This window comes from Pteronotus mesoamericanus, unplaced genomic scaffold, assembly GCF_021234165.1.
Source record: "Pteronotus mesoamericanus isolate MK-2021 breed Mesoamerican mustached bat unplaced genomic scaffold, CSHL_Meso_final contig_163, whole genome shotgun sequence".
NCBI lineage: Eukaryota > Metazoa > Chordata > Mammalia > Chiroptera > Mormoopidae > Pteronotus > Pteronotus mesoamericanus.
In genome coordinates this window covers 5,341,578-5,368,343 of record NW_026555064.1, presented here as the reverse complement: position 1 = coordinate 5,368,343, position 26,766 = coordinate 5,341,578, and the positions used below count along the sequence as shown (strand labels likewise).

At 46.6% G+C, this 26,766-nt stretch overlaps 1 protein-coding gene across 2 annotated transcripts in view; it reads right to left on the bottom strand.

Moving 5' to 3' along the window:
- Positions 1 to 1,234: 1,234 nt before the first annotated feature.
- Positions 1,235 to 26,766, bottom strand: part of NR3C2 (nuclear receptor subfamily 3 group C member 2) — a 294,426-nt gene continuing 268,894 nt past the window's right edge. For both annotated transcript variants that reach the window (XM_054562702.1, XM_054562711.1), the window contains exons 9-10: positions 25,248 to 25,405; positions 1,235 to 1,506 (exon numbers count right to left, since the gene is read on the bottom strand). In XM_054562702.1, the coding sequence (XP_054418677.1) occupies positions 1,351 to 1,506; positions 25,248 to 25,405 (314 nt within the window). In that variant the 3' untranslated portion in view covers positions 1,235 to 1,350. The remainder of the gene's footprint in view (positions 1,507 to 25,247; positions 25,406 to 26,766) is intronic.

The following is a 26,766-nucleotide window of genomic DNA, read 5'->3' as shown; positions in this document are numbered from 1 at the left end:
GTTTTTCTAAAGTAGGATGAGAATATGCTCGCTGAGCCCTTGCCTTTCCACAGTCTCTACTCTCCTACAGCTGATTCTGCTTCTTGAGGACAAAGGAAAAGAGGCAGCTGTCCTGAGGCCACACACTCCCGGGGCCTCCTCCTACGTGTGTGTCAGGTGACGCCTTCAAGGCGCCAAGGACACCCCCGGCCGGTGGTTCCCTGATGGAAGCAGGGTGAAGCAGAAGCCGGGAAACATGCTCAAGTCCCACAAACGCCCCACGCGGGAGACCAAGGACAAAACAAATGTACAGAAACAGTAGAAAGGCTTGAAGACAACCCAGGAGGTTTCAGTGTGGTTATTTACAACAGAGACTGTAAAATGGTAAATCAGATATGAAGCTAAAAAAGGCACAGCTTTCCCTTTCTTAAATACACTGTAAACAGTTCATTAGGCATGCAGAACATTTCACTTTACAAAAAGAATTTTTTTACCTTGTTTGTTTAGACAAAGATAGTACTTAAATAGTCTCCAGCAAAATAGAATTCTTTCAAAAATACTTTCCCATTCTTCCTATTAACCACTGAAGTTTTTTTTTTTTTATGTCTCATTTACAAAAGTTCCTTATACCTTATATAACTCAGGTCCTTCACAATTTATACATACAGTAATGTACAGCACAGCAAAAAACTGCAAAAAAAATTATTTGTAAAGCCAACACAATAGATACTAGAAATCGAAACCAAGGCATTTTTTTTTTAACATCTTATCCATCCTAATTAACAAACAGACGCTAAAGATGTGGACGCCCATGATACAGAGGAACGTGGGCGGATGCCAGCCAGAGGGGCGCTATTCCACACCACGTGCTCTGTTATTACACAGCAGGGATCTGTAGATTTTTTTCTTTTTTTGTTTTTTAAATAACAAAAGAATATTAATGCCCCATATAGACTATACGTTTTATGTGCAAACCAAGGGTAAGCTTTAAAAAGTTCGTTAGTCCTTGAACCCTTTTAAAACAAGCGAACGATACCAGAAACTACATGGCATAGTTAAAACTTCCTTCTGTTAAAATATCAAAATCAGAGAGTTATTGACTAGATATGGCTTTTCATCCAGAGGAACGGGAACGTGTTTCTAAGCGCTGGGACCGGAGAGGGAAGAGTCCTTTTGACCGTCTGGGCCTTGCCACATCCACGCCTAAATGCTTTCCCGGCTCCAAACCCTCGACGTGACTCAAGTGTGAGAAACTGCCAAATGAGTGTGAATCCACCATCCCATGTTAAAAATATGATTTCTTGGGTCCTTCGTGGGTGTTGAGTAACACAGGGAAACTTAAGGCAAAGTTCTTCTGCTGAGATGTGGCTGTCACTTCCTGTGGAAGTAGAGGGTCTTGGTGTTCCCGGATTCCACCTTTGGCAGCTGGTCGCTGATGATCTCCACCAGCATCGCGGGGAACTCCACTTTCAGGGCCTGGGACTCTCGGAAGGTGTAGAAGCAAAACTCCAGCAAGTCATTTCCCAGCTGTAACACAGACAGAGAGGGGACATGATGCGGAGGCTGGATGCCCACCCCTGCCCCTGGGGCGCTCAGCCCCAGAGCTCCTGTGGCAGAGCAGAGAGGGACGCCGTCTGATTCAGTCAGTCAGTCATTTGTCCTGGGGGAGGGAGAAGGGTGCTCATGTCACCTGGCTTGTGCTATGCCTTTCACATGAAACCAGTCCAGCCAAGAGCTGTGTGACCACTGAGGATTAAATAGAGCAACGGCAGCAGGGCCAGTAACCGAGGGGCCGGGTCACTGACGTGCTCTCACGTGGTTCTTCTCCATGTGTGAACTGGGTGCGGCGAGCGTGTGCACCTGTCTTTGGATGCTGGTGATGGGCCTTCCCCAGGCAGGAAGGAGGGCTGGGGCTGGAGGGGAGGTGCTGGCTCAGAGCCCACCCGGACGATGCCCAGGACAGGGAGGGACAAGACAGAGCGCCTCTGCTGGCGGAGCTGTGCCTCCTTGGGGCCTGGCTCGCCGGCGCCTCTGCGGACGGCCCTCCAGGTGTTCTGCCCCGACCTGGTGGCGGGGCTCATCCGACTCCTCAGTTATTTTTTTGATTGTTCCCCAGTCATTGAGATAGTGTTATAATTCACATATAACATCATGTAATTGGCATATACGTTGCACAATGGGTTGATTTGATATACTTGTATATTGCAAAGTGATCAGCTAGCACCTGCATCATGTCACGTAATCACCATTTCTTTTTGTGTGGTGAGAGTATTTAAGATGTGCCCAGCAACTTTCAAGTATATAATACAGTAAGTATCATTAGCTATAATCACCACTCTGTACATTAGAGCCCCGGAATTCGCTCTTACAACTGGCAGTCTGTATGCTTTGACCAGCATCTCCCCGTTGCCCCCTGGAAACCACCCGTCTACTCTGTTCCTGTGACTTCAGCTTTTTCAGATTCCACACGTGAGATCATCCCGTACTTGTCTTTCTCCCTCCGACTGACCTCACTTAGCCTGTCTGCCCTGAAGGCCCGCCCGTGTTGTCACGGGGCAGCACTGCTTGCTTTCTCACAGCTGCATGGTGGTCTGTTGTGTGGATCGCTGATGCGTCCATCTGTTCTCGACCACTGTCCACTGCAGGCTCATTTTGAGAGAATGAGTGGCAGCATCAAGGAGGACTCGGATGTCTCCTCGCCTGTCCAGCCGTCTTCCCTGCTCTGTGACCCAAGGACCTTGCTCATCCTCCCGGACCTGAACCACTTCCGTAAGGTAAGAAAACAATAACCCGCAAATGCACTACAGCATTACCAGTTGCTACTCTATTTCCTAGGAATATAATTTCAAATCACCAAGTATCCATTCTGATTATTTTTTATTCAGCTACATTTTTGGTCGTTTCCCACTGTGGTAAAGCTGGCAGGATTAATGATACATATCAGAAAAGTGCTTCTTGTGAAAACATGTCGGTCACTTTCCTTCAGGATTTTTTAAAAACTCAATGAGCTTTAATTGAGTGGGATAGTAAATAACTGTGTGGTCAAGGCCTTCGTTACAAGCCAGGAATCGAGACCACACTGGGGAAAAATAACTGGCGCTCCTGTGTGTGGCTGCGGAGTGTTACTTCCCCAGGCAGGATCCGGGGACTGAGGCCTGTATGAGCTCCCAGCCCAGTAGGCTGGGGCCAGACGAGCGGGAGACAGCACAGGCTGCCATCCGTGCCCGGCACGTCCACATACGTGTTTGCCTTGTGAATGCGGTGCCTCAGCCTCTGCACCTGTAACGGGGGGTGACGAGAGTGTCTGCTCCCCAGGGGTGCAGGAGAGGACCGAGGCGGGCCCAGGCCTGTGCCCGGTGGGTGCCGGCCCTGTGTCAGGACGCGCAGAGGCCTGCAAGGGCAGAGTTCACAAAGCCTGCTGAGTCATCTTCCTGGGACTTGGTCCTCAAGCCGCCTCCCCCCCGCCCCCAAAGTGAAGGACAGCAGAACTTTGTTTTCTGCCCTTTCCAGAAAAGAGGTTCTTAAAATAGAATGGGGATGGCAAGCTTCTTAACTTTTTTTTTTTTTTTTTTTAGGTGGCAGGCCAGTGGCTGTGAAGCTAAAAGCCCCGCTGGGCCCTGCTCTCCTACCGCGGTGCCGTGCCCTTGGGCGGGGGCGAACAGAGCCCTGCGGCCTGGGGGGCACGAGGGAGGGGTCCCTGGCGGGTACCCGTGCGAGCAGACCCGCTGACGTCTGAAACAGGTTACCTGGCAGGGCCGGGCCAGGTAGGGATTGTATTTGTAAACAGGCGACAGCAGTGGCGAGGCATACACGGTAAGAGATGCAGAGCAGGCCCGCTCCTGACCGTGAGGCAGCGTGCCCAGGTCGCCTCTGTGAACCTGCTTGTGGGGACGGCCCAGGCCTTCTCGGTGCCTCCATCCCTGTCTGTAACTCTACATGCATGTGCTCTGGGCATCCAGCATCGTCTAGGAGACAGTCAGGGGCTTGGCTGTTTTTCCTCACAGGTTGGCTGGGGACAAGCGTCCTGGACACTACTCACTAACCATGCATGAGAGCCCGGGACTGGCATTCCCGCCCACCTCTGTTCCAGGTTCCACAGGCCGAGGCGGCAGCTTGTTTCCAGTCACAAGCTGATACGCAGGGCTTTGTTTACGCAAGGGCCTCGGCCAGCTGCACGGGGGTGGGGCCTGGCCCGGCGCAGCCCGGCGAGGTCTCTGACCCTGTGAACACCTGTGGCCGGGATGGACGAGGCACTGGCTGCTTCAGAAGCCTGCCGGGCCCTGGGACAAGGCTGAGAGCCTTTGTGGGACTCAGCCAGCAGGTTCTGAGCCAGCAACAGAGGCTGGTAAGGTCAGGGGTCACCTGTGACAGACAAAGCCAGGTGTTAGGGGGCGGGGGCTGCAGGACAAGGAAAGTACAGGCCCAGGAGGGGGAAGCTGCAGGTGGTCAGAACATGAGGGGACTAGGCCTAACACACTACACACATGCACAGCTGCCTCCTAGATGCCAGCCTGGTGCAATGCAGCGCACACACTGGTACCAGGAAACCAAGGTGCAATCAGGTACAGCGCACATATCCTCACTGATACCGTCCCCAAATGCCTTTGGGGCAGGACAGCCACTGCCCCCTGTGCAGAGTTAGGCCAGGCTGTGGTCACACCCTGGAAGGTGGCTCTGCATCACTCAGTGACCACGGAGAGTTTCTACCTCCCCCCTCCCCCCAATCACGAGCCCCCTGCAAAGCCAGAACTCACCGGAGCCGAGCTGGGCCCGTCCGGGGGTGTGGTGGGGGACGCCGGGCCTTCTCAGAGGCCACCTTGAAACTGAAATCGCCTCAGGTCAACTCTGCATGGAGAGCCCCCAGGGACAGTCGACAAGTTTTCTTGGACGCCCACTTGGCATGGAATGATTTTTTAAAAATATCACTCATTCTCTTCAAAGGATGTGGGAATTGGCGTCCTCCGCGTGTTTCCCAGGCTCGCTCTTTCATGATCCCCACGCGCTGCAGTCACCTCCTGCTTCCAGGAGCCCCGGCCCTAGGACCGCTGCTCTCTGAACTCACAAATGCCACCTGCTGTCCTTCTCACTTATCGGACAGTTAGCCAACAGCCAGGGGCCACCACTCCTCTCATCCCGAGGTTTCCATCTCCTGTCAGTGGAACTTTGCCCCTTTGCAGCTCCTCAGGTGGCCTGCACGCACCTGCAGATGGGCAGCACCCACGAGCCCCCCGCGTCCGGGAGAGCCCGCCCTGTTACTTCTGCTGCGCAGCCCCAGTCAGGTGATTAGCCCTTGTTCCTGTCCTTCTCCCAAGCTCTTAAGTGGCCGGGAAAAACTTAATTTCAACAGTATTTTTTTCAGGGCAGTGTTGTGCGTCTTAATCAAGGACCAAAACAAAACCTGGCTAGTGTAAGTGGACATCTTCATTGTAGTGACGCTGAGTAGATAATTCAGAACTCACTATGGGAAGGTAAACCCTTCTAGCTTTCCCTTCAACTTGCTTACGTTGGGTTTTTACGTGACTTCGTGTGCACACCACGCCGCTGGTGCTCTGAGACCCTCCCTGCTCTCTGTGGTCAGAGGGAGGTTGCGGCTACAGAGAAAAAGCTCTTCTGTCCTGCTGGCCTGTCAGCACAGATGCCTTAATTTTAAGCAATGAGACAAAGAGCCAGCCTTGCTGTCTCCATATTGATTCCTGCCGGCCTTTCCTGGTAATAATACCAGGCTCGATGGAGAGGCAAGAATCCCAATTATGATTAGCGATAAGAGTCTGACAGTATTAGGAATCAGAGAAAGTCTTGTGCAGTGACTTTCCATTCTATACAGGACGCATTTATTGGGACCCCAGCTGCTCAGCTGCAGGCGCAGCAGGCACCTACCTGGTCTGCAGAGCGCCACTGCAGTTGCAGCGCCGGCGAGGTCACAGCCAGCACCGAGGCATCTCGTGGGCTCTGCCAGTGCCTTTCTTCCATCCTCTCCACCGAGGCACCGTGGCCTGTGTGTGGCCACTCCCCCAGCCCCACTCCTGCCCCAAGCAGGGGCTGTTGGGGTGCCGTGCAGGTGGGTCTGGCTGCGGCTCTAAGGCTACACAGTGGCGCAGGGGGGACAGAGCACCTGGGTGGTAAAGCCCCTGTGATGGAGGGTCCGCCTGTTTCCAACAGCATGCACATTCCTCATGAGCTATTTGCTGACTCCAGAACTTTCACCTAATTAGGATCAAGCATTTTGCTCAAAAGAAGCCTTGTGGGGAGGTTAGAAGCTTTATTTTCCAAGATTAGAATTTGCGCCTGCCACAGGGAGGGGGTCAGGGGCAAAGGTGCAGAGCTGCGCCCCTGACACTGTGGCAGGGATAGAAATGGTCGGTAGGGGCCTGTTCCAGGTGTTCCCGCAGCAGCCTTGCGGACGGGGGAGCGCCGTGCAGTGACTGCACAGGAGTCCGCACTTCGTGCAGAGCCCCCGCCCAGCGCGGGCCAGCGCGGCAGCTGCCTGTGGAGGTGGGCACCCCTGCTGTCCTCAGTAAGACACGACAGTAACATGGTGCAAAAGCCCCCCAAGTTTAGTTGCATTTGTCTCTACACCCAGAAATAAGTGTAACCTTTACCAACACAGCGATACCACCCTTTCCTTGCAGATACCCCCTGGGACCCCAGCCTGCACGGCCCGCACAGCGCTCCAAGAAAGCCCTGCTCCGGAGCTGAGGGCCTCCCAGGTGTGGCCAAGAGAAGGGGGTCAAAGAGCCCATCAGTGATGGCGCAGAAGATGGTTCGTGTTTTTGTCTTTCTCCCACTGTTGGGAACAAAAGCGCCTCTGTGGGGTCCAGCGCTATTCTGAGGACCCTGGAAGAGGCCACCTGGGCCCGGGGAACAAGCAAACAGACCTCGGTATGAGTGGTGGGACCAGCAGAGCGCTGACCTGGGCAGGTACCCACAGACGAGAGAGAAACTGCGGGAGCCTAGGCTTCCCAAGGGGAAATGCCACCATGTGTTGGAGCAAAGAAAATCGCTCAAGATGAGTTTGGATGCAGCAGAGAGGGTAAGAACTTTACCAACACCCCCCTCCCCCCTGGAAACAATGCACTGGCTGAACCACACTTCCCCCAGTGACCGGTGGTGAGCTGGAGAAGCCCCTGTCCATGGGCACCTAGAGTACTACTGAGGCAGGACCTCAATGGCTGGGGGGAGGAGGGAGAATGGGAATGAGCAGATAAGGCATGAGAGGGCTGAGTGACTGTGCTCAGCAGGACGTCTATGCAGGACTGTCTGGGAGCACCACAGCTGGGGACCCCCTACTCATCTGCAGACACCACCAGTGCTCCGAGTGCCAAATCCATACCTCCCTCAGGCCGTGGCTGGCTCTTTGTGTGCACCTCCACGTGTGGGGGCAAGGGCAAGATCCAGTAAAGTAGCCAAGGTCTGTGGGCCAAGAAGAAACCACAAACTTGAGCTGTAGCGCCACCTTCTGGGAAACAAAAGAGGTTTCTTTCCAGTCATTCTGGTAAGGAACAGAAGACATAAAAGCTTAAAAATTCTGCCACAAGAGGGAGCAAGACCAGAGTAACAGGAGTACCCACACAAAGGCAGAAAAACCCCCTAACATCAGCACCAATGCACAGAATACTCAAGGAGGCACCTGCTACTTCAGGTGAGAAAGCAGCGATGTACAACTACACAGAATGTTCAACATCAAGGAAACGTCACCATCAAAAGATAGCAGTCCCCTAATATCTTGAGTTCAAAGGTACAGAATTTTGTGATCTTGCTGATAATTTGAAATCCCTGTTTTGAAGAAACTCCATGAGCTAACAGAAAAAAAAAAAAAAAACCAAACCCTAAAAGACAGTCAATGAAACTGTGAAAAAGAACCAAGCAGAAGTCAGGGAGCTGAAGAATTCAATGAATGAAGTGACAAATGCAATGGAGAGAGCTACAGTGGAGTAGAGCAAGTAGACTCAGAACCAGTGAGCATTACATTTAAAGAGCAAGTATCAGAATAATCGGGATTCTAGAAGAGAGGTGGGTATAAAGTTAAAGAACTTCCCCAACTTGGGAAGTAAAATGACATCCAAGTTCACAAAGCTAATAGAGCACCCTATTACCTCAATGCACAAAGACCTTGTCCAAAACACATTGTAATAAAACAGACAAAAATTAAAGATGAAAGGATCCTAAAAGGAGCCTGAGGAAAAAAGATTATAAACTACAAAGGAATCCCCATTAAGCTATCAGTGGATTTCTCAGCAGAAACCCTATAGGCCAGTAAAGAGTAGAATTAGATATTCTAAGCGTTGAAAGGAAAAAAAAAGCCAGCTAAGAATACTCTATCTGGCACAGTTATCCTTCAGCTATGAAAGAGAAATAACTTTCCTAGACAGACAAAAGCTGAGACAGTTCATCACCACCAGACCTGCCTTTCAAGAAATTCACGCATCCTTCAAACTGAAATGAATGGATGTTAATCAGTGACAATGAAAACACAGTAAAGAGAAACAAACAGTGAGATTTAGAAAACTCAAATTCTGTAACAGGATGTGTGTTAACCACTTAACTATGTACAATGAAAAGAGTATTGAAAATAGTCACAGCTACTATAAGTTTTTAAACATACAATAGAAAGAGGTAAATAACATCAAAGATATAAAATGGGGAGTGTAAAGGTGAAGCTTTTATACATGATTGAACTTAAGTTGCTATTAACTTAAAATGGGCTGTTTTATCCATGGGTTGTCTTATGTAAGCCTCATGGTAACCACAAAGCCAAAACCTAAAAAGAAGCAAAAACCAGAGTTATATGTTGCCTACCAGAGACTCACTATGGGTTTAAGGACATAAATAGGCTCAAAGTGAAGGGATGGAAAAAGGTAGTCCATGAAAAAGTGGAGGGAAGAAACTTAGAAAAAATCAACTTTAACCCAAAAATGGTAATAGGAGACAAAGAAGTTCCATATATAATGATAAAGGGGTTGATTCATTGAGAAGATGAATTCAATAATCATAGTGACATTTAATACCTACTTTCATCCAGACAGAAAATCAACAAGGAAACGTTGGACTTCAACCATACATTAGTCCGAATGCCATATATATATATACATACATACATATATATATATATGAACAATTCAACAGAAGCAGAATACACTGTTCATGAGTACCTCAGAAGATTCTCCATGATGCAACATATAACAGGACACAAAACAAGTCTCAGTGAATTTTAAAAAGATGTAAACCACAGAAAGTATCTTTTCTGACCACAATGATATGAAACTAGAACTCAACAAGAGGAAAGCTGGATAATCTATAAATATGTGGAAATTAAATACACTTCTGAACAAGCCACTGGTCAAGAAGAAATCAAAAGGAAAATATTTCAAAACAACATATCGAAAACCTAAGGGATGCTGCAGAAGCACTTCTGAGAGGGAGATTTATAGCAATAAATACCTAACTTTACATCTCAAGGGGCTAGGAAAAAAATTAAGCCCAAAGTTAGCAGAAGGAAGGAAATAAAGATCAGAGTGGGAACAAAATAAATAGATAACCAAAGAAAAAACAATGAAAATAAGAGCTGGTTTCTCTAAAAGAGAAAAAAATGGGGAGACACAAATAAATAAAATCATAAAGAGATGTTACAACTAATACTATATAAATAAAAAGGATCATAAACTACTGTGACAAGCTAACAAGTTGGATAACCTATAAGAAATTGATAAATTCCTAAAAATATACCAACATGCCAATTACAAATTAGGAAGAAACAAAATCTGAACAGACCAATAATGAGTAAGAAGATTCAATCAGTATTCAAAAACTTCCCAACACAGGTGGGGAAAACACAATAAAAAAAACACAGGACCAGATGGCTTCACTGGTGAATTCTGCGAAACATTTAAGGAAGAATTAATATTAGCCCTTCTCAAACTCTTCCAAAAAACTGAAGAAGAGGGAACCTGTCCAAACTCATATGAGGCCAACATTACCCTGATACCAAAGCTAGACAAGGCATAAGGAAGCAAATTAAAATGAATGTAGTGTATGCAGTAAAATAAACAAAAAAAAGAATGGGAGGAAATATTTATAAACTTTATATTGGAGAATGGGTTAATATTCAAAATATATTACAAACTCATTAAATAAATAATCCAGTTAAAAAACAGGGAGAAGAGTTGAACATTTTTCCACAGAAGACATACAGAGAGCCAACAGGTGCATGAAGAGATGTTCAATGTCCTTTAACCATCAGGGAAATGCAAATCAAAACCGCAATGAGAAGTCACTTCATACCTATTAGAATGGCTGCCATCAAGATAAGAAGTGTTGGCAAAGATATGGAGAAAACAGAACCTTGTGCACTGCTGGTAAGAATGTAAACTGGTTTAGCTGTTGTGGAAAACAATATACAAAGTCCTTAAAAAGTTAAAAATTGAAGCACCTTATGATCTAGCAACTCCACTCCTGGATTAATAGACAAAGGAAATGAAAACAAGATAGCGAAGAAATAGCTGCACTTGCATGTTAGTGCAGCGGTATTCACAATAGCCAAGACATGGAAACAACCCAAGTGTGGCCGTCAGCCAATGGAAGGCTAAAGACGACGTGATGTATACACAGTGAGATCTTCTTCAGCCTGGAGAAAGAAGGGACTCCTGCCCTTTGCAACAGCACGGATGGACTGTGAGGGCATTATGCTAAGTGTGATAAGTCAGATAAAAAAAAAAAAGACATATATGATACCACTTACATGAGGAATCTCAAAAAGTGAAACACACACACACACACAAAAGAATGGTGGTTACCAGGGGCTGGGGGGCGGGGTTGAGGGTACAGACTTGTAAACCAGTAGGTAAGTCCTAGAGATGTAAGGGACACCATAGTGATTAATACTGACAATAATACTGTATTATAAACTTGAAAGTTGCTGAGAGACTAGATCTTAATTGTCCCCACCACACACACACGTGTGTGCACATGAAATGATAATTGTGTCACATGATAGAAATGTTAGCTAAATGCTACAGTGATAATCATATTGCAATATAGACTTATACCAAAGCAAGACACTAAATACCTTAAATTTACATGCTTTATATGTCAATCATATCTCAATAAAAGAAGATACCATCAGAAAAATCTCTAAGAAGACCAGTTTGTAAACACTCATCAGAAGGCATTTTCTAGCCTGAAACTTAACAGGTGAGCACGCTAGTGTATCAGTAAATTCTAGGCCTGTAGCATTTGGGGAACTCAGCGGGGTGCTTTGGAGGTCTGGGATCCACTTCAAGAGGCTGCCCTCTTCTGCTAAGGGCCAGTCTGCACGGACAGGGGACATCTGGATTCAAGTGTGTCCCTGTAGCTGAGATGAGCCTCAGCAGGGCTGGGCTTGCTGTGATGTGATCTCTGTCTGTAGGTTCCAGGTACCAGGAACCCCTGTGGGTGGGGCCAAAGCCGAGGCTCCAGGCCGGAATCGGTACCGCTGGTTCTGGTCCCAGAAAGGCCCGCTGCCTGATGCCGTGAGGGAGGCAGGGCTGGGTCTGGCCTGAGAAGAAGCTGCTGTTCAACATCTCATGAAAAACCAAGGGCATCTGTGAAAACACCCCTGCTCCCCATCTGTTACCATCTGATTGTTATCTGAGATGTTATATTTTGATTTGTTCTTCATCATCTTCATAATACTTTCAGAACCAATTACTGATCTCTGGCCAGTGGTGAATGTTTAATCTTCAAAATATGTTGTATGCGTCCTGTATTAAGCAAGATGGGTTCAATTCCCTTGTGATTTTTTTGTAACTTAAATTTATTTAATTTCCACCCAGTTTAAGTTTCCTTGTATTATAAGCCTCGTTCTAGAACGCAGCTCTGCCTTCTTGTGAATAAGGTCTATTGTATGTGTGAAAAACACAAAGAAAAATGACACAATGGAAAAGGAGAAAGTAGAGCTTCAAGATAAAGGGATAATTAGAACACTGCTGAACAAAGGAATTCTAATAAAAGGGTTGTGCTTGAAATTCATTGGCATGTTACTGTATATAGAAGTATGAACTTTTCCTAATTTTCCTTTCAATATTTCCTAGATCCTTCTTGCAAATGTATACTACATCAGGCAACATAAAAATCTAAACCTTAGAAGTTACCAACTTTAACATCAGGTTTCATCAAGATTAAGCAGTTAAATCCTCCTTTCAATCTCAAATAGAAAAGCAACACTAAGCAACAAGGGGCAGGTACCATTGGCCAACGGCAGCCTCTTCTGATCCAAGTACCTGAGGCCCGAGGTCAAGGTGATCTAATTTACTCCTTTGATTCTGTGATGCCATTGAATGAATGGGGTTGGCAATCTATGGCCTGCAGGCCAAACCTGGCTTAATAACTGGTCCCATGTTTTCATTTTCTGTTTGTTTTTTATACTAAGTGGTTGAAAATATTGCAATAATAATATTTTGTGATGTGTGGGAATTCCATGGAATAGTTCTCCTGGGACGGAACCATGCTCATTTATTTAGATGCTGTCTACAGCTGCTTCCATGCAGCAGTGACCGGGCCGGCAGTTGTGACAAGGATCACAGGGCCCGCAAAGCCCACAGCGCTCACCGGGCTTTTAGGGGGAAAAACCTGCTGGGCCCTGGGCTGGAAGGCATACCAGGGATTTCGTGACAATTTAAGGTTTTGGTTGTTTATTAAAATATATAAATCAATTAGAAGATATTTCTTGATTTCAGGAATTTTAGATGTGAGAAGAAAAATAGTCTGTGAACCTAGAGAGATGGTGGTAGCCAGATCCGGATTTCCAGATACTATGTAGCTTCTCTGAGCCTTTAGGAAATGCTTTAGACAGCATCCTTGTACAGAGGGGGGTTAAACTAGGTAAGGGGGTGGTCTAGCTTAAAGGCACTAGAGTCTGTCATTCAAATGGGGTGTTGCTGTCACTTATTGCCTTCCATTTTTGGCTGTTCCCTCAGGAGCCGTTTCCCTCTGATCCTGTAGTCTCTGTAGGTTATACCCATTACAGTTGATTCTCATTAGTCGTGGTAGTTGCAGTCTGTAAAGTCATCAGAAATAGTGAATTTGCAAATACTAACGCTTACTCTACGCAAAATATGGGTTAAGTTCCCATGTGCTACTGATGACAACATTTTCATTAAACGATCGATACTTAACCTAGTTTTGTGTGTTTCTGTTTAAAGACATCTTATTTAACATACACTGCTGATTCCTTAATGCTGAACTCACATGATAATTCAGGCCTCAACAAAGCTTACCGAACACACTTTCTCCAAAAACACATCAGGGCCTTCTTGCTCTTAAGAACACAAGACAGTGCATGAGCGCTGCATTTGGGGGCAATTTAAAACAGCACAATCACTAACAAAAATGCAAGAAATGTGGCACTAAATAGATCAGGAGAAGCACACTTACTTCCAGTATGAGAGCTGGAACGAGAAGGGAGAATGTCACCTTGTTTAACCTTAGTTGGGATCGTGCGTGCACTTTGGGCAGCTCAAATAATTCTTGGCCCATGCCTGAATGCCTGTCAAAGTGCTGTGAGTACTGATTTGGGGGTGACCAAAATTTAACTAGTAGGCAAATTTGTAAATACGAATCTGCAAATAATGATCAAATGTGTTGAACCATATACATACTTCCTAGTCCCTTGTACCATGACCTTGATAAACAAAATTGAACAACGGGCACCTCCCCAGCCTTGGCGGTGTCAGCCAAGTGAAATGATCTGCCCTAGTCCAAAACAGAGCGTAAGATAATGTTCCTCTCTGCTGTCCCTTAGCAATGTCTACTCTGTCCTGAAGAAACTTCTTCGCTGTTTTTGTGTCACCTAAGGCCTTACGTTTCAGCGCCCTGCCCTGGGGGGGATGGTGGGGGTAGGGGGGAAGGTGCGGAGGGGAGGCTGAGGCTGCAGCCTCCCTCCCTCCCTCCCTCCCTCCGGCCGCCGGCCCCGCCCAGGCTCTCCTGCAGCCTCGGCAGCGGCCGCCTCCCAGCATCTCCATTTTCAGTAGGCCCTGTTTTGCCCAGGACTGGCTGGGTCATTTGTGGGGCCCTTTGTTTAAAGTTTACTAAGGGTCCCCAGGTGGCAACAGCAGGACGGGAAGCCAGGAGGGAGACCCTCCCGTGGGCGGCCCGACGTGACACCTCACCTTTTGCCAGAGCAGCGCGCTGACCAGGTGCTGCGGGCTGGCTCCGCCTGGAAGGCTCCCGCAGGTGCTGCTTCCCCTCCGCCCGCCTCCTGCTCCCCCCGCTGCTGCCCCAGGGAAAAGGCGCTTAATCACTCTCTGCTCTCATTCTTCTCTCTATAAAGCGGGTGGAAACAAATGAGTAAATATTACTCTTATTCCCCTTTATAGAGAAAAGATGAGGCGATTAAGTGTAAATAGTAATATTTACTCATCCTCGCCTCACTGAGATAAGAGGAGGATTTAATGACTGGACTTAGCAAGAAAGGCACTGGGTAAATCCCAGGTATTATATGGTTATTTTATGTTGTAAGAAGAGGGATTTAGGTGGTGTAAGAGGAGGGGATTTATTGACACAGGTGTTAGACAATGAGATAGTTTTCCAAAATCTTCCCTAGATATCATTCAGATTAGGAACAGATTCCTGTGTGTCAGGTTAGGTTTAGATGTGATTTTCTAAGAGCAAGGCTTGCGGGACCCTCTGTGCTGCTTTCTACGTGATACGCTGTTTTTTCCCCAGAAAGCTCACTCTGTGGCCTTGTAAATCCCAGCGACTCAGCTGGGGATGGGTCACATGCTTCCTTTGCACCTCCCAGCAAGGGCCACACTTCCCCCCATTGCTCTCACAGAAAGTGATTCTTACAGGGTTGCAAAAACGAGCTGTGAGCCGTGGCACCTGTTTTGTAGGTATGCAGCTTACGAAGCAGTCATTAATAATGAAGTCCAAGAAGTAGTTATCATAAGAAGAATGCTTTTTATGCTCTCTTTGAATAATTTGAGAACCAGACACAACTTTAATCCTTAAGTGGCAAAATTAAGAGAAATAAACTACCGACATATTGTAAGTCCCTAAGAGAAAGATTTTTTTACACCAAAACTCAAGAAATGGGAGAAAATATCTGTAAATCATAGATTAGGAGTTAATATCCATTTTATATATATATATAAAGAACTCCTACAATTCAACAACAAAAAACCAAACAACAAAAAAACAGGCAAAGAACTCGAATAGACAGTTCTCCAAAGAAGACATACAGATGGCCAATAAACACATGATGCTCAACATCAGACGTCATCAGGAAAATGCAAATCAAAACCACAATGAGATACGGCCTCACACTCAATAGGATGGTCCCTATCAAAGAGCAATGAAGAAGCGTTGGTGAGGACTTAAAGAATCTGAAACGCTGTGTCCTGTTGGTGGGAATATTAAAAAAAACTGTGGGGAAAGAAGTTGGGTGGTTCCTCAAAAAGCTTAAACATAGACTTATCATATGACCCAGCAATTCTGCTTCTAAGAGCACACCCACAGAATTGAAAGCAGGATCTGGAAGAGATAAAGGCACACGCATGCATGATCTTTGCAGCATTATTCACAATAGGGATATTATTTGCCTTAAAATGGCAGGAAATTGTGATAAGCGCTATGACGTGGGTGAATCTAATCTGGAGGATAATATGCTAAGTGAAATAAGCTGCCCCTAATGGACAAATCTTGTGTAAGTTCCCATATATGAGGAACTAGAGCGGTCAGATTGATAGAGACAGAAAGGATGGTGGCTGCTACAGCTGGGGACAGGGGACAGGAGTTGTTTAATAGGTAGAGCGATTCAGTTTTGCAGATGAAAAGTTTTGCGGATTTTTGGCAAAGCAACGTGAATGCACTTTACACTAATGAGTTACACAGGTCAAAACAGTTACAGTGGTAAATTGCACGATTGTATATATTACCAAAATTAAAAAAAAAAGTGACAGATTCCTTTATTGAAGTTTTTTTGGTAATTTCTCTCAAATGTAATACAACTCCATCTTAGAATACTGCCTGTCAACCAGTTGGTAAGCACTGTCTTAAATAGCCTAAACATTAGCCACTGGAAAGAGTAAATGTTTTAAATCAATCTTTTCTAAAGAGGTAAGGAAATATCCCAGATTAAGTCAGCCAGAGAAAACCAACTGAAGGAGTGAAAGGTCTGGGGCTGCATGTGAAAATTAACTGTCATTATAATTCAGGTGTGATATGAAAGTGGCAGGCAGGAAGGACTCAGGACGCGTGTCGCTGATAAAATCATGCTCTGAACAGCTCCTTAGTGTCATGGATGCCTTTGATGCCAAACTCTCCTCTTTACCCTCTGTCTCTTCAATGCTACTGATATCCGTCTATGTCTATATCCACAGGTAGTATATTCATGTATTTAGTACATAGTATGCATGTATGTGTATGTAGTACATAACAAAGCTTTCATTAATTCAGAATTACTCCTGCATAGGTCAAAGTCTGTCAAAAAGCTTGTTTGGGGTTATTTGCAAAGAGAGTTTGCTAAGCTTCCATGATTAGCTGTCCTTAAAACACAGAAACACAAAAACTTTGCACATTTCAACCACATTCAAAACATTCATTTACATACATGTTGTCACCAAACAGACTCATACTTCTTTTCAATGTATTAAAGCAGTTTTGCTAAGAAGCTTCACTGGACAACACATTGATTTTTTTTTGTTGTTGTTAACTTGTCCTGTTTGCTTTGTGGCTGCTGATGCAGTTACTGGAAACCTTGTGAGCATTAACGCAAGCTACTCTTCACGATAACCACCTCGTTGCTATGGCTACTGGAAGTTTCCAGCCTGTTTGCTACCTGACCTTTCACAGCTTCTGCCCCTCTGACCCTTCATGTGCGCAGTGGGGGACACGCTCTTTTTCTGGCTGTCCCCTCCCCGTGGCTTTCCACCCGTGCACCCCCGGCAGCTGCTCCCTGGCAGGCCCCGTCCCCTGGTTGGGGCCTCACGGGCTTTTCCCCCTGGGTGCCGTTCTAGGCCTTTGCTCACCACGGCGATGCCCAGCGATTCCATCCACCCCCGGGCCTCAGCTGCCGCTCTTCCAGTCTGCGTCAGCACTCACCTTCCTCTCACAGGGCCCAGCGCTCACCTGCTGTTTCCCCTGGGATAGCCTAGGGGCACCTGAACCCAGTGCATCCTAACAGGCTCAGCATCTGCATGCACAAAGCCCTTCCCTGCAGCCCCTCCTCAGTGTGAGTCCTGCCCTGCCAGGCTCTCTACCTCCAAATCCCCGGGCCACCTCAGACCTGTCCCCTCCTCTCCCAACTCCCGTCCTGGCACATGACATCAAGAGCCACCCATTCCACTACTTGAGCATCTCCTTGGCCCACCCTGACCCCTGCTCTGATATAGCCTCCCATCCCGTCTTTCTGGGACCACAGCATCAGCATCCTAACCGGCCCTTCGTTCCTCCTGCCCCGCCTCTCGGTTCTCCAGGTCAACGCTGTCTAATGGGACTTTCTGCACTGCCCCAAAGGGGGCCTGCTGAGCACTTGAAATGTGGCCAGTGGGAACTCAATTTAAATTTTTACTTGATTTCAATTAATTTGCATGAAAGTAGCCACATGTAGCTGGAGGTTTGTGCACTGGACCGAGCAGCTCCAGATTCTTTAGAGATGCACTCAGGATCCCTCAGTAGCTTCCTGAGCCCACGTGGTCCACAGAGCCCTTCACCCTCTGCATTCTTATTTCTCGCTGCTCCTCTCTGAGGTTCTTGGATACAATGAAATTCTGTTCCTCAGTATCACCATGACCTCTCTCCCTTGGAATAGAAACTCCTTTGCCTTGGAGTAGCTTCTCTTTGTTGGTCTGGCAAACTTCTGCTTTGGGGCTCAGCTTAGCAACTGTTTCCCTGCCCTCATGCCATGGCCCACCTGCACCTGCCACTTCCCCTTTGAGACACTCCGCCTAGGCCCCAGCCGGGCGGCATTCTAGCCCCCGGCTGACTGGTCTGTGTTCCCCAGGAGACTGGGCGCTTTGCTGCAGTGCGCCCTCAGCACCAGCAGCGTGCCGGGCCAGGTCGGGGAGCAGTAATTCGCTCTCACGATATGAACTGGCTATAGAATAGGGGAGCTCAGAGACACAATCACCGCCGCTGACTGACACTACCCTTAACGCACTAACGTGAACAAAGAAGGAACAATAGGTGAGGACACCTTCGTGTCTGGGAGGTGTTGTCTTCCGGCTGGCTTTGCGGCTCCAGCTACAAGCACGTAAAACACACCAGTCCTTGAGCTGCCCAGACCTTTCCAAACCACATCCAAAGTCATCAATTCCCTATTGCTCCGTGATAGTGAAATAACATTCTGACCTATTTTCCATTTTCCCCACTTTTACCTTTAAATATATTTGATGCTTCCCCCCCCCCCCCCCATTATACAAAACATAAGAATGTTTTAAATGAGTATGAGCATTCGGCAACACGGACCCAGGGCAACGCATTCTGTGCTGCACGATATCCTTGAAATGAGGACTCTGTAAAGATAAACACGGGCCCCCACCCACTATGGGAATGTGGAAGAGACACTGAAAACCATTAACTCTTCTGTATATTTCGCCAACTAGACAGAGAAAGATCTGACACCTCAATTACTCATTTAATTTGGAATCTTCACCTAAGCAGACTTCTTCAGGAGGAGTGGGCTCACGTAATTTCTTCCCATCCCCCGATGCCATCCTGGGAAATCAGGCTGTGCTCACTTAGCTGACTTTGGAATAAACAACTCTTCCTTTTTTTAGAATCTTTCTTAGTCACGATCTTGTCAAAGACGGCAGTGACACCGCTAACAATTATATTAAATAGGTGTTTCACTCAGTGAGAGAGAATGTGGCTTTGAATCTTGATCTCTCTTACACACACACTGTGGAACTGCCAGGCTCCCTGTTACAGATGCAGAATCAAACAATCTCATTTCATTGTCACCTGCGTGGTGAGAAGAGAGGGACATTTCCCTCCACGTGCTGAGGTGGCTCGGTCAGCCTCTACGGATCCTAGCAGTGTTCTCTGACAACCCGCCGTCGATGGGGTGGCCATCGTCGATCCTCCCTGATGGTCCCCTCGCGGCAACCTGCCATCGTCTCCATCATCCACCAGCTTTCACCCCTTCAGCACATTCTAAAGTGACTCAAGCAGCCCCTCCCCAACGTGTTTTTACCAATAACTCGGGTCCCCCACTGGCAAACCCCAGCAGGAAGCACAGAACGCTGGGGTGGGTGGGCACTGGGACCCGACCTGGAAACCCTCGCAGGGACGGAGGTCCGAGTGACGCCCCACCGAGAAGGGACGTGCTCCTGCCCTGCACGGTGGAACGGGCTGCACGCCGACGTCCCTGCGCGATCCTCTTAGACTGTGCTCTCCTGGAAGGCGCGTGCTGTGCACCTGTTTGGGAGCCTCTGTGCTTGGAGGATGCCCTTTAGTGGTGGAGAGACACAGCCTGGGGCAAACTCAGATACAGGCTGAGGGGAAAGAGGATGTGAACAGGTGAACGTTTCTTCACCACCCCCACCCCCCGCCCCGTGGTGTGGTGTGAAGAAACGTTGCTGTGTTATTTCATTCAATCCTAGAAATTCCCTACAGGATGCGTGTTACTCCCATTTTACAACTGAGGAAACCGAGGGCTGACAATTTTAAGTAAAGCGCCCACGTTGACGGAGACAAATGGTCGTGCCGCAGCCCAGGCCGAACTTTCTGCTGTCCCTGGGGTCACATTCTGTAGTGGGCTCCTAGTTTGGTCTCAGAACTTCTCTTGAGAACAAACTGATTACAAAGACATCAAATGGAATCAAATGGGGAAATGGCGGGCTGTCCAAAGGGTGGAGCGAACCAGGCCCGGGGCTCGCGTTCTTCCGTGAGCTGGAAGAAGTGCTTACAAGGGCTTTGCATCCATCTCTCAACCACCTCGGGTACAGTCACGGTAAAACAAAGGACCACGGCCACGATGCCAAAGCGCCTGCCAACCAAATGAGCATGAGTATCAAAACAATTGAGTATCGGTGGCTTGCAGCTATATCTCTTTGGTCAGTGACTGTGTTACGAAAACATCACAGCCCCCTCGCATGAAGGACAAAGTCTCCCCAGTGTGCACATGCAGCAGGCACTGTAACAGCGGGGGGTCCCCTCCTCACCCTGCCGGCCTTTCCCAGCCCCGGCAGAAGGAAACCTTGGCTCCGAGAGCCTGGCCAGAGAAGACCCATTCAGCTGTGGCGCTTTTCCTCTGGAACCACAGAAGCAGCTACTCAGCGACACGACCCTCACCATGTTTCCTTCCACAACGTGGAGAACAGCGTCTACAGCATCTGAATGACACACAGGTCTCCGGTGACAGGTAGCTTGTACCTGGGTCTCTGGTCGTTTGCAGAGACAAAATTCTCTCAACCCTGAGGCCTGCTCAGCTTAGGTGGAGGCAGACCTACCATTTTGTTTCAGGAACTGCTAAACACGCAGGACAGTTCAATCCAACATCGTGTTCAGTGCCTGCAGGATGTACCACGTGCCTCACAAAAACTGTGCATTCCAGAAGGTGCCTGGGAAGAGGCTACCTGTCTGGAGAGCCAAGCCCATGCAACTATTTCCAGTACCCATCACTGCTGGTTTTCTGGTCTCCAAGATGCACCGGCTTGAAACCTGATGCTACCATCAGCCCAAAGCTTTCTCCATCACAACGGTGGCATTGGGAGCACCAGACAGCGGGTCAAGAGGGTTCCAGCTGTTGCTGGCTCCCCTGGACCTTGAGAAATCCCTCTTTGTGCCCCTGTCTCTCCTTCCTCTGACGCCCCCTTGGGAGCCTTCCAGGATCCCTGCCCAGCAGCGCTGGCTCCTGTACTTTCCCGACAAGGCTTTCTCTCACCTCACAATTCACATTGGCGAGCCCACGGTGCACGGCATGCTCACCTCTGCGGAGCTCTCGGCACCCTGCCCTGTCCAGTGCTGTCTGCTTGCCCCAAGCAGGCTGAAAGCTTCTGAAAGCCAGGCTTTGGGTCTCTTCCCCTCAGACAATGCCTGACATTTGTAGACACTAAAGTATCTGCTGAGTGAGGTGAGCATCTTCCTCTGTCAGACATGGGTAGGATTCTAAGGATGAACATCCTGTCCACATGTGGGCTGGCAGGGGCTCACTGACACACGTGTGAATGAACGTGGGCACTCACGTGCTCTCAGATGTCCCGCTGCCCAGGCGACCACGTTCAGCACCTGCCTACCTGGTATTACGCGCCGGCTGCCTCTCTAGAACCTGAGCTGCTGGAGGGCTGCGCTGGTGTTGTGTGTGCGTTTTGTACCTCCACAGCCTTACCAAATTCGATGGGCATGGGGCACGTTTTCGCTAGAGTATATACTGAAATGAAGGTGAGTACAAGGTCAACAATAGTACAATATAAGCGTGAAACTATTTAACAGAAAAAAATAATTTTTGCCGCTAGGCACTATTATTAATATCATCATTGTACATTTACTAACTTCTACGTACTGACCACAACACAAACAGTTCTTGATCTCTGTGAATGAAGTTACCAATAAGTTCTTTAGAAATGTGCTTCTTATACCCACAGGGAATTAACTGTCACTCCTAGCAAGAGTGACTAGCTAGAAAATGACTATTGTCAACTGTCTCTAAATGCATAAGGACTCCATATGCTTTACATATAACACCCAAACATTTGCAATGCAAAAGTACATCCATTCCTCGGAGCCTGACCACAGTTGCTTGCCTTGAAACTTCTTTTGGGAAAAATTGATGCTCAGAGGGCTTATGATTCATTAAAGTTGCTGACCAACTCAAATACTTAACTGCCAACCAGTCCTTTCAGAGAATGCTCCTTTCGCTCACCTTGGCACAGCTCTGCCACTATGTGTGCACCATGTGGGAAAAGTCCATGGCTCCTGAGAGCTGTGCACACATGTCCTGAGATTATGAACATGTGTCCTGAAGGGTGGCATAATATGCCAATTCTTTAAAGCAGAACTTATGTTCACTGGGTTCTTACTTGTGGGATTCTTAGGAACAGACGCTCTCTTTCCACGAGGCGCTTGGAGCTGGGCTCTGAGTACAGAGCCAGTCCCTGTGTCACCCTTTGCTCCCTGGAAGACAATCCCACAAATGCTTATTCACTACTTCACCCTAATGAAAAAGCTGGAGGCAGTCTGAGGTCTGTGTAAGCACGAATGTTAGAAAGGTCTCTCTAGACATACGATGCATTTTTCAATGTTCTGTCTGGAATAGGAATATAAATAGAACTTTCAAGATGCTCCTGTCAGGCTTATTCTAAGAGCAAGCATTTTTTTTTATTATTTAAAATAAACGTTTTAGAATTAAAAGGATAAAATGTGATTCCCAAAAGAATATTCTCCTTCCAGCCAAAATGAAGTAGGTGGGACTAGATTCACCCTACCACCAGGAACAACCAAAATTGCTCAGAAAAAAAATACATGAAAAAATGGTTTTTGAGACCCTACATATCAGTTACTGAAGGACAGTAACCTCTAAAAGAAAATTTGGGAGAAAAGCTTTGGCTTGGACACCAGAAACATGACTCATAAAAGAAAAAAGAATCAGTTGGGTTTCACTGAAATGGAAAACTGCTCTTCAGAAGATATTGCTCAGAGAATGAGAAGCCACAGACTGGGAGAAAATACTTGCAAATCATTTATCTTATAAAGGAACTGCATCTAGATTATACCAAGAACTCTCAAAACTCAACAATCCAATTAAAAACAAGCAATTCAATTTTTTAAAAAATGAGCCAAAGAGCTGAACAGGCACTATACCAAAGAAGACATAACGATGGTAAATAAGCACATGATAAGATCATCAATCATTAGGGAAATGCAAATTAAACCACAGTAAGACACAACCACATAGCTATTTCCATGGCTACAACTAGAAAGACGAATCACACAGCAATGATGTGGAGCGACTTGAACTGTCTTGTCAAGGGAACATACAGCTGTACAGCCACTTTGGAAAAGCATCTGGTGGTCTCATGAAAGATGAAGACACATCAGCTGTACGACGCAGACATTCCACGACTAGTTACTCACCCAAGAAAAAGAGAGCGATGCCCAGTCCAGGGCTGCAAACATATGTTCAGTCCAGCTTTATCTGTAAATGTTCCCCGTCTCCCAGTCTGGAAACAACCCATGTGCCCATCCACAGGTGACTGGGCTTCCAAAATGTGGCACAGCTGTACCATGGATGCTGCTCGGCAACGAGTGCAAGTATTCAAGTGCACGACAGGATGCGCATTTCAAAATAAGCATGCCAAGGGAAGGCGCTGGGCAGAAGAGGCTATGTGCTGTGTGATTCCATGTATATTGAAATTTAGAATATATAAGCTAATACTATAAACTCTAAATATACAAAACTCTAAAATATACAATCTAACCTATATTTCCAGAAAGCAATATAGAAAGCAAGTAGGGAGCAGCAAGTAGGAAGAAAAGTTAAAAACAGGTACAAAGAAAGTTTTGGCGTGGTGGATGTGTTGTTTGTCTTGTGGTGATAGCTTCATGGGTGTATACCTTTGTCAAACTTCTCGTATGGTACACTTTAAATATGTTCAACTTATTGTGTACCAATTATACCTTGATTAGAAATTACTAAAAGGACAATGATTTGCTCTGGGAAATTTTGCAGAAAATCATCACCAGGGTACAGCCACCTGGCAACTGTTCCTTGCGCTCCTGACTGGCGCCTAGCACCATGCAGCTCACAGAAGGGCGCTGGCACACGTGGCCCGCTGTGGCGCCCCAGGGGTTCCCACTGTGCCGCTCTGCTGAAGGCAGAGATTCTGAAAGGCTACCGAAAAAAACCCTTTAGCTCCTGTTGTCTCATTCCATGCAAACGGCTTCAAAATGCATGATCCATTAACACGCGTTGTGATAACTGCACCCTCGTTTAGCCATTGCACTCACGCCTGCCCGTAAATTTGAACAAACAAGAGAATTCGGCAAGAAAGAACCTCAGTGCCCCCTTCGAAGCTACGCTCAGAGGGACTTTTGACACAACTAGCAGAAGAGAGTAATGGTGCCCTCGTTCTCACGTAGATGGCCCATAGTCTAGGCTCTGGTTTCCTTTTCGTTCCTCTCGTGTGAGTTGAGGAGCCCTTCATTTGGTGTGTTTGCTTGTCTGCCGCCATTTCTTATTCTTAACACTGGCCATTAAACCACAGTCTTTAGGCCACTGATAATTAACAAAACTATCCATCACCAAATTTACCTTCTGGGAATTTGACTCATACGATATGACAAGTTCAGAGGAAGCAAAGGTCAACCTAATATGCAATGGGTCTTCAGTGTAAGTCACTGGAACGTGACACTTATCAAAGAACCGATGGAGAGAGAACGCTCCACTGGCATAACCGGGTTTCTAAGGGATGAACCATTAGTTCAATAGGAATACTATTATAGTATTGGGCATCGCGTTTGCAACGTCTTCCTAACATAGAGAAATATTTGAAGATGAATTTCTTAGGCACATCTATGGGTTGAGTTTGGCCAATAAATTTTCCAAAGAGAGGTATGCAGACCTACAAACATGAAAAACCAAATTAGCATGACTACATACAACTTTTTTTGAGCCACAATGGGAGAAAACGCTTACAAAGTGAAATGAGAAGCCTATTTTAAATGACATAAAGCAAGTGATCAATATCAATATTTTGTAGAAACCTTTAACTAACACCTCAGCTACATCTGTAATTGGTTAAATTAGAAGAAAACAAGCTCAGAATTTGCTTTCTGTATTTACATTAAGACAAGAAAGGTGACTCCTATGAAGATTAGTGAATATAGGATTCAACATTTGGCAAAGGTTGAGATGACCCAAGCTGGCGCAGGCCCACTAATAATGTTTTGGAAAGATTGGGTTATTACATTAACAGCTGTAGAAGATGGACACTATTTATGCAATGTGAAAGCAAACATTTTCACTAAGCAAACATTCCCTAAATTGCAAGCAGACATGTGAAACTTGATCTGACCCTGGGCCAGGGCATGGGTTTTGCCATTGCGCTGCACGTTTCTCCGGTCCTGCTCAGAAAGGGAAGGAGCCGCACCCTTGACTTGAAACGAAGTTTGTTAGAAACATCAGCGGAAGAAAACTTTCCTTCCTCATCAGTTCTCACCTCCTGCTGCCTCCCACTGGGTAACTTACCTCTACTCTTCTCAAAGGCCCAAGAACTCTCTCAACCCTCCAATTTCATTTGGTGAACAGTGTGTGGTTGCTGATCCTTCATTTGAGAGCATCAAGGGGCAATACTTACATCATGCATGGAGTCCAGAAGCTTGGTCAGTTGATAGAACCTCTGCCAACTCTGTCCAGAATTGTTGGGACACTTAGTTACCATCTTCCTCAGCTCTTTGATGTAATTTGTCCTCATTTCTTCAAATACAGCTTGGCCTTTGAGGCCATCCTTTGGAACTGTGTTTCAAGGATAACAGACATGTAAATTTCCAGGACGGAAAACAGCTTTCGCATCTTAGCGGTTAAATGGCTTTTTCCCTCTTTTAGGTTGATACTGAATCTCAGTTAATTGTATTTATCAGTAAATAAGGCAGTTAGTTATCTATTGGTAAACTCTTGTACACACACATAGACAAAAGAATACTAATAACTGCTCTTTATCAGGTGTGTGTTGTTATACATTTTGCATTTATCAGCTCACTTAATCTTGACATCAGTCTGATGACATAACCGTTATATTATTATTTTGCAGATGAGGAAACTGAGGATTGGAGGTTTAAACACTTGTCCGAGGGCCTGGTACATGGCAGAGAAGGGACGTAAAGCCAGGCTGTTCTGTTTCCAAAGCCTGTCTCTTGACCACAATGCTTCATGGTCTTGTGGCCTGTCATCAAAGTGTTTTATGGATCCTGACTTGCCAACACCTCAGAGGTAGGAAAATATACTTTGATTTTCCAGGACAACTGCAAGAGCCACTGACAATCCAAGCTGGAGCTAGAATTAGAAACCAATGTCTCCATATTCAAGTTCAAATATCAAAGACACTTGGGGAGACTGGCCATCTACCAGGGGGAGACTATGCATGCAAAGGAGCACTTTCCATTCTCTTTGCCCCAGATCACATGATCACTGAGGCACTGTCACGTGACTTCACGGACAATCTGGGTGGTGGGGGTGGGGTGTGTGCGCGGTGGTGTGGTGTGCAGCGGGTAACACAACAGTGGCTCTGCAGCCAAGGGAAAATCTTAACCTTCCAAAGAGTAAACCAGGATCATCTTTATCTTTGATAAGGTAGAAAATAAAGGATACGTTTTCTTTTTTCCTTTTATGTAGTGACTAGCTTTTGTATTTAAACGCAAATCAAATCTCACTCGGAAAGAATCTTTAAAATCCTTTGGGATTCAGGACTTGGAAGCATATGATGCGCCTCTGTGACGTGCTGAGAGGCCTGTCCCGGGATGCCCAGGACAGCACTGTGTGGAGAAATGGCGCACCTGCGTTGGGGAAGGAGGTCACGGCTGAGTGCAAGCTAAAGCTGCTCCCCTTTGAAAATCTACTTATGTGCCTGTTTTTTTTTACCACTACTGTCAATAAATAGTTATGTTTATGCTTTAACTTTCCAAAATAAAATCCCTATGAACTTTATTTTTAGAAGACCTACTGTAAATTCATTTGTGGTATTAACATTCTGAGTTGGAACCTGCTCGTACTGTCATTGAATCACACAGCATGTTTGTTAATTTACCATAACTGGTAAAGAAAATAATTGGCTGGGGTCATCCGTGCTTTCGAATGGCTAAGTATGTTTCTGAATATCA